The following is an 8586-nucleotide window of genomic DNA, read 5'->3' as shown; positions in this document are numbered from 1 at the left end:
GAGAGAAGAATCGAGCAGAAGTTTGACTAGAGAGAGATGAAATCTCGGGATTCTCGGGGATCTCGGGAGTGTAGAACTTCTTTCGGGACTCGAGTATAAAAATCCAGGGCTTCGGGAAGGCTTCTTGAGGTAATCACGTAGAGTAACGACACTTAGATGGAAAGAGATGAGCACCAAACCCGGCACCCTTAAGGTTCTATTTATAGGGGCTGATTTGGGGTCTCACGTCGTGAGTTTTGGATTCTCACGTCGTGAGGCTTAGTCAGCATGATCCTCTTCGACGATTTGACGTGGCTGACACTCTGGAACCCATCAGTCATGAGCTCACGTCGTGAGCATGGTTCCCTCACGTCGTGAGGCTGAGTCAGCCTCGGGTTTTGTGTCCCGAACTTGTAAAATCTGTAACTTTCGCGTACGAGCTCCGATTTCGACGTTCTTTATATGCACGCGTAGGTGTGAAAAGGCTCTACAACTCTCGTTTAGACTCCATCGGCTAATTTTGAATTTATTTTTATTATATTATTTTTAACAGGCCGGACCTGGAAAAGTCCGTTTAAATTCCTTAGCTCCTTCATCTGGTGTCCATTTTCGTCAGACTTTTTACTGTGGTATTCCTATTGTCGGGGTCTTCAACTTTCGTTTAGGTTGTGTCGGCTAAAGACCGCTCGATCTCTATTTCGAGTTTTTAGCTGTCTACTGCTAGGTCAGAAACTTCGAAAATTCATAACTTCTTCATACGAAGTCAGATTTGGGCGTTCTTTTTATGTATGTCTAGGGTTTAATGATATCTACGACTTTCATTTAGATACCTAAGGCTAAAAAAGTATTTTATTTAAATTTCTTGTTTTATGCTTAACAGCGCTTTACCGGTAGTGTTACGAATGTTTGATTGGTCATAACTCTTCCGTTATAACTCGGATTTTAGTGTTCTTTATATTTTTGGAAACCTTATCACGATATCTACCACATAGTGTACCCAAACAAAGCTTTTTGATCATTTCATTTTCGATGATATTCTTATTACTTTACAAAGAGGTTACAAGACTCGACTTTTAGTCATTATAATGACCTGAAATAACGGGTTGTTACAATATCCATAAGAACGAGGAAGAGCATTTATATCTTAATAAGACATATAAAAGTGGGAAAAGAAATAATTCATGTTAGTTGATTTTAATCCTTAATTATTAACCAAAAATTTAAATTAAGGCTAGGATCCATATTTTCGATTCGAACTTTGAAGAGGGATGCAGTAATAACCTTGAGAATCTATTTTAGGTAGGTAAGGCTTTTGCCAATTTCAATCTTATGGAACTCCTAGATCCTTTGAGATTCATTGAGTCTTATCAATGGAAATTTTAATATTAAATTATGCTCTAACTTTTGTGACTGGGATGCCGAGGATCACAAACGAGATGTGAATAATCATGCAAACTCGCTTGACAACCTCGAGGTCATTTATCATCTCACATTGACGTTCTAGTTAACCACACACGCTCCATCAACAATAATTTTCAAGTTGTGCCATCATTTCATGCTCATAGTCCCACATTAGTATGATTGTTAACCATGCACACTCCAATAATGACGCATAAAGAAACGATGTGTTTTTTCATGGATTAACATTAAATTTCACATTTTTCCTAAAGTATCTAGAGTGGGATTTTAAAAGAAGGTTCTAGTACTTTATATATTCTACTTTTAAGATGATTATGTCCTATCGAACTCGTTCAACTAACGACCCTCCACCATACAGGAGAGCCGTGGGTAAAAAGGACAAGAATTCAACGGTTATTTTATACACAGTTTCCTTATACCCACTTTATAGCATGGCTTCGTGAATAATTCTTACTATTGACTCAACTGAATTTTCTTATACATATAATATTAACGTTATATATATATATATATATATATATATATATATATATATATATATATATATATATATATATATAAGGTGCATTTTAAAACTTTTCAAAATACAAGGTTTAAATATTAATTACCTGAATTAAACATTTAATTAATTAAATTTAAATCATTTAGGGATTAAATAATTATTTTCAATTAAACAATTAATAAAATAATTCAAATTTAATCCTAATCTAAAACCCTTCTAATTTTCAAAATTTCGGTTTAGGGTTACGAGATTTTAATTTTTCAAATTTTAAGGAAATTAACATAATAATTAAGGAAACTAGAAAACCCTAAGCTAACCCTACAATTTTCGAAAAGAGGGTTAGGGAGGCTAGGGTTTCAAGAAACCCTAGCAAACTCGAAATTCTCAAGGCCAATATATTATTTTTGATAACCTTAATTTGATCTATTTATTTTATGCGCAATCAATAGAAAACAATGGCTTTGATACCACTAAAGGGTTTTATAGGTTATCAAAAAACATGTAAAGCGGAAAATCTTAATACTTAAGTTCACATAAAACCTATAAAGGATCTATGTTTTCTCTAATTGATATCAACATACTATGAACTTCAAGAATCCTAAATGAACTCTATGTAAATCGAAATTCATGAATTGGGGTTTACATACCTTTAGATTTATTATAGAAAATAAATCTATGATCTTTTCCTTTGTATCTTTAGGAGAGAGAGGAGAGGGATATAAATTTCGTTCCTAATCTTGTAGGTAAAGGTATGAACAAAATATGTTGATCTTAGGGTCTTATTTGTAGTTTAGGTAACTTGCAGGCAAAACCAGATTTGAATTAATTAAATAATAGATTTAATCCCAATTGAAATCCATTCCTTATCTACATCTAGGAGGCATTCAAAAACCCTAAGAATCAAGCCAATACCCTAGGAAACAATTTAGTTATGAGCTTAGTTAAGGCTTTTAGACATCTTAATCCAGTTTAGTTATGAGCTTAAACAACTTAATCCAAAACCGTCTACACCAAAATGAGATCCATGTAAAGTGAAGACTTGAGCACGTGATGAGCAATGAGCACTATTGTAGTTGCCAACTAAAGATGGAATCTATACTAGAAGCATATCAAAATAGAAACAAACAATAAAAGATGAAATCCAAAATAACCTAAACATCTAATGAGCTAAAAAGGGATATAACTCTTGGCCCGACCCTTTTCTCTCACTTTTACTTTTCTTTTTTTCTTTTATTTATTTATTTATTATTATTATTATTATTATTATTATTATTATTATTATTATTATATGTTTTTAGAGAACAAAACCCTAAACATACAATTAAAATTGAAAATACAAAGACTTAAACTACTAACATAGAATTTATAAACATTAGGAAAATACTAAAAAGATCTAACTATATTTATATTGTATGATTGCGATATTATCTGACTTTTCTATAGAATTTTAAAGATTTTGCGTATCTAAAATCAACAAAAACGAAAACAAACTCCAAACTTTTCATAGGATCAAAACTTGACGCCTCTAACAACCATAAGAATATATGAAACTTCACATAACACATAACAAATTCTAGGATCTTACCAAAAATTGTCGAAAATTCGTGCAAAACATTCCGAACGATGTTTTAAAACAACTAGACTTAGGTTTACAAAAACAAAATAAAAGGACTAAATAGTCACTTACATAAACAAAATGAAAAAAAAATACTAAAAAGGGGTAGTTGTATTTTGTTTTCCTTTTTTTTTTGGCTCACTTTTTTGGTTACCAAGGAGTTTTACAAAGATTACATCAAATAAAGATATAAACCACAACTATGTACAAACTACAAATGACATCTAAATTCAAGCTAAATAAGAAACCAAACAACTAATCAAGCAAAGCTAAATATAAAAGCTAACCATAACTAAACGAAAGCTAAATTAAGATCAAATGGGAAGATATATCTATATCATATGATGATGTGATATGGAGTGCAGTAGATAGACACTAAAGATCTCAAAATAGCAAAATCTAGTTCTTATTCCTTTCTTTGGCGTGTAACTGTGGTTTGTAAGGAACACACAACTGAGGAACTGGTCGACTTGAAGCTATGTTGTTCCTCTAGTCATGCCATACTTTCCATAAGTCGATTCATCAACATAATTACATTTCACTCTCTCCCCACATATATAAAAGAACAAGTGACAACTGAAAGTCTCTATGATCGATTCTATTTTTTTAGTTTCCAAAAAAAATTTCAAGGTGTTTGGAATCTTTCAACTAAAGATGTTTGTGGATGAGAAGAAAGAGATAACAAAAGTCCATGAAAATGACCTAAATTAAATGTTATGTAAAAATAAAAAATGGAAAAGAAGAAATTAAAATCTTTTTGGAATTTTAAATATAAACAAGATAAAATTATATAAAATATGAATGCAAGTTAACTAAAATGTAACCTACATATAACGCTTGAAAAATGAAATTAAATAGGAAATGCCCCACCCAAGCTGAAAATTAAGCATTGTCCTCAATGCTTGGGGGAAGTGCAAAGTAATTTATATCAGGGCGGATCGGGAGGAGGATAGGGATATGTCTTAATCAATTTATCTTAAACAAAAATAACCCCAATACAATCCAACCCAATCCAATCATACGATTCATAGAGAATTAATAGCAAATATACTCTAAAAGGAAGGATTGTAACTATTTTTATGGTGAAGCAAGACTTTGAACACGAACGTCGAGCCAAATACAATTTTTTTCTAAACCGCACCCCAAGCTTGCTTTTCTACCCCACTTTTAGTCTCTGAAACGCTTGAACAACCCCAAAAAGTGTTCCACAAAGTTTTTTGGCGATTTAACGGGCGGCACTTAAAATATGGCGATAACGTTTGGCGAGCTCTTTAGTGAAGCTTAGTATGGTTTTGTACCCCTTGGGAAGAGGAACAAAATGATGTGCTCAAAAGTTCCAATGGTGACCGGAGTTGGCCGGAAAATGGCTCCGACAACAGATCGGGGAGATTTTTGGCTGGAATTTTGTAGAGCAGGTGAAAAGGAGAAGAATGTCGGTGGTTTAACGTGATTCCGACTGGTAGAACTCCGGGAAATTAAGTTTTTGGATGAGCTTTAATAGAGGAGGGTATGTTCTTGAGAGAGAAAAAAATTTGGTGAAGAAGAACAAGGACTGATGTGGCTGAGGAAGAAGAAGCATGAACATAGTTAATTCACTTAGTCAAGCAAGTCAATGTAATTTAAAATCGGTCAATGTAGGTCAACGAATTTAAATGAAGGGTCAACAGCATGTGCGGGTGGGGAATGGGCCGAGTGGTGGCCACGTCTTCTTTTCCTATTTAACTTGACTCACTAACAGAATAACATAAATCAATTTTTCGTATCTCACGCAGGTGTGGAATAGGCGGAGTGTTGCCCGCGTGAGCTGAAGCTCTAAAAAATGCCAAGTGTTGGAGATTTCGAATGGGTCGTATGGTGTCTGAGTGATGGCCGCATGAACTGATCAGGAAAATTTGACACTCTTTTGCACGGGCACCGAATGGGCAAAGTGTTGGCCGCTTGAAGGCCTGCACTTTCGGAAAATGTAATTTTTCCAAAACTCGATTGTTTGACCAAAAAATGGTTGACGTAAAGTGCCGGTTTCAAAAACATATCAACAGTTTGGACCAAAGGCGAGAATGTGGATTAAATTTTTTCATAAATGTAGTTTACAAAATCTCAAAAACGCTTTTAAAATCATTTATTTGGGTTTTAAAAATGTGAAAGCACGATGAATTTTAAAAATGTCCTTCTTTAACGTCTTTGGCAAGACGTCTTCCAACTTTTCCATAATATTTCTATGTCCAAATGGACGATGTCCTGGATATTTGCATCAAAACCTTCATAGAAAGGTTTCAACCAATGTCCATTAACCTTGAAAGCTTTCCCCGCATCGACACTTTGGATTTTCACCACTCCATGCTCGAAAACTTTCTCTAAAATAAAGGTTCCATCGCATCGAGATCTCCATTTTCTTGGGAAAAGTTTTAGTCGGGAAGGATAGAGAATCATTTTTTCTTCTGGAAAGAATGGAAATCGGGAGATAAACGTCTATTTTGGAGTATATACTCTATCTTTGAATTTTGAACTTTCTTTTGACTCTTTTTTCGACTCTTCTGACTCATGTACCTGTAACTACTTCAGTCTTTCTGTGTCATCAACATTTGTTAGCTCAAAAAATTCCTGGGTTTTAGGCTTAAGAACATCAACAAAATACATAGAATATGTTTCTCTAGGGTATCTCATGGTGTCTTTGATTTTGAATTCAATTACATCGCCATCAAATTCCATAGTGAGGGTACTCGCATATACATAATTTTTAGTCCTATCCATTTTCAAAAATGGTCTTCCAAGTAAGATATGTTCCGATTTGGAGGAAGATTGTTCCTCTAAATCGATCACATAGAAATCCATAGGAACTACAAGTTGGTTTACTTGAACTAAAACATCTTCTAAGACACCTCTAGGATTGAGACTAGATTTGTCTGCAAGTTGAATAGTAAGACCCATTTCGTTTAAAGGACCAACATTTAGTGATTTATACTCCGAATATGGTATGACATTAATAGAAGCACCAAGATCAATCATCACACTACTAATAGTAACATCCCATATCTTGCAAGGAATCGTAAACATTTCGGGGTATTTGCATTTTGGTGGGAGTTTTCTTTGTAAAACCACAGATACATTCTCACTTGTAGAAATCTTTTGATGCCCATGAATTTTTCTTTTGTTAGTGAAAAGTTATTTTGAAAATTTAGCATACCTTGGGATTTTCTTGATTGCATCTAACAACAGAATATTTACCTCAACCTTACAAAGGGTGTCTAAGATTCCTCTTTCTTCCTCATTCTTTCAGGGGGCAAGGCGCGATGGAAAAGGCGGTGGAATGACTATGTGTGTGACCATCTTTGGGGCTTCTCCTTGAAAATTATTTTTTACAACCGGATTTTGACTTGGGACAACCTCACCATCTTCTTCTTTAGAATTTTTTGTTTTACTTTCTTTGATTTCTCTTCCACTTCTCAATGTAACCCTATTGACATTTGGGTTCTTTTTAGTTTGACAAGGGAGTTTACCATGGTTTCCAATTTTCTAATATAACTGAGTAAATCTCCCACTTTAGCTTCAAGGTTGGAGATCCTAGTATTAGCTTCTTTTTGAAAATGTTGGGTGCTAGTGGCAAGAGACTTAACAATGTCTTCAAGAGACATTCCGGAGCTACTAGGTTAGGATTGATGAGTTTGTTGGTGATGATGTGAAGGGTGTGGTTTGGATTGATAATGGGATTATTGTGGTGGGTAGGAAGGTCTAACCAATGCATTTTGAGGCAATGCTTTTGGGATGTAGCTTATATTGTGATTTGGCTTCAAACTCGAATTATAGGCATTTTGATCAGTGAACGACTTGTTGTGGTGGTTTTGAAATTCTCCTAAGGCACTCACATTTTCCGCATCTTCTTGGAGAATAGGACACATGTCTGTGGGATGCCCCATTTTTGCACAAATTCCACATACAATCACTTGTGGCGTACCTCCTATAGCCAACTTTTGGACTATGGATGTCAAATCTGCAAGATTGGATTTTAAGTTCGATGCCACCACTTCATTTAACTTTTGATAAGTACCCCTATTCATATTTTGGCGGGGGACAAAGTGTTGGGGTTTAGAGGATATGGTGTTAAAGACTTTTATTTTTTGTTGAGGAGTTTTGCTAAAGACATCTCGACCACTTGAAGCATTAACAAGTCTTCCCTCCATTGGCACCAAACTCTCGTAGAAGTGCTGGATGAGGAGTTGTTTCGGTATTTGGTGTTGTGAGAAACTCAAGCACAAGCTATTGAACATCTCGCAATAATCATGGAATGTTTCACTTTGACCTTGGCGGAGTCCTCAAATTTCATTTCTAAGTCTTGAGACTCTTGAGGCGGGATAGAACTTATCAATGGAATCTCTTGCCATGTCGGTCCATGAATTTATCGACCCCGGTGGAAGATAGAATAGCCAATCCTTTGCAATATCGGCCAAGGAAAAAGGGAATGCCCATAACTTGATTTGGTAATCGGTTGGCCCTTGTGGCTTCATACTAGTGCAAATGAAATGAAAAATCTTCAAGTGCTTGTAAGGGTCTTCATTCTATTGTCCACGATAAGTTGGAAGGTGATGGACTAAGCTTTACTTCAATTCCAAGCCTCCTTCCAAAATTGGATAATTGATATCGGTTGGGGTTTGAGTGACACATGTTTCCATGATTTGTCTCAAAGTTCTTTATGGGGCTTCTTCTCCTTCAACCATTGGAATTGGGTTTATGATGGGTGGATTTGGTTGTATGGGATTGTTTGGAATTGGATCGGTGGGTGGTGTTTCGGGAATTTCTTTGCGATGGTTGGGACTAGAATCGGGTTCTACTACAGTTTCAGTGACACTAGAGGAAGCAGTTTCAACCTCTGGATCCACATTAGGGTTAGAAGTTTGACATCATTCTATTATCTTTTCCTTTACCAAATGCCTTGCTTCTTTCTCAATTTATGGATTGTAGACTAAAGTACCTGTATGATGAGATCTGCGAATAGAGAAACAAATTGATTAAAAAAAACCAATCCCTGAAGATTGTTTCAATTAATAACTCTACGAAAATTGTGTTATATAAAAAA

The 8586-nt window shown here is 35.0% G+C and overlaps 1 protein-coding gene across 1 annotated transcript; it reads right to left on the bottom strand.

The window, feature by feature from the left end:
* Positions 1-6068: 6068 nt before the first annotated feature.
* On the bottom strand, positions 6069-7147 carry LOC145140414 (uncharacterized). Its single transcript, XM_079073917.1, has 2 exons — positions 7013-7147; positions 6069-6638 (listed from the first exon to the last, which is right to left on the bottom strand). The coding sequence occupies exons 1-2, from the start codon at positions 7145-7147 to the stop codon at positions 6069-6071; spliced, it is 705 nt and encodes a 234-aa protein (XP_078930043.1).
* Between the last annotated feature and the right edge of the window lie 1439 nt (positions 7148-8586).

This window comes from Lactuca virosa, chromosome 9 (genome assembly GCF_052849685.1).
Source record: "Lactuca virosa cultivar CGN04683 chromosome 9, Lactuca_virosa_CGN04683_v6, whole genome shotgun sequence".
In the NCBI taxonomy this organism is placed as follows: Eukaryota; Viridiplantae; Streptophyta; class Magnoliopsida; order Asterales; family Asteraceae; genus Lactuca; species Lactuca virosa.
This window is presented reverse-complemented; position numbering and strand designations above follow the sequence as displayed.

Bases quoted from the DNA above. Each gene is read 5' to 3' on its own strand.
- LOC145140414 (XM_079073917.1), bottom strand. From the start codon at position 7,147: ATGTCTCTTGAAGACATTGTTAAGTCTCTTGCCACTAGCACCCAACAT. The intron at 6,639-7,012 runs GTAAACTCCCTT...GGGCATCAAAAG, and splicing joins TTAGAAAATTGGAAACCATG to ATTTCTACAAGTGAGAATGT.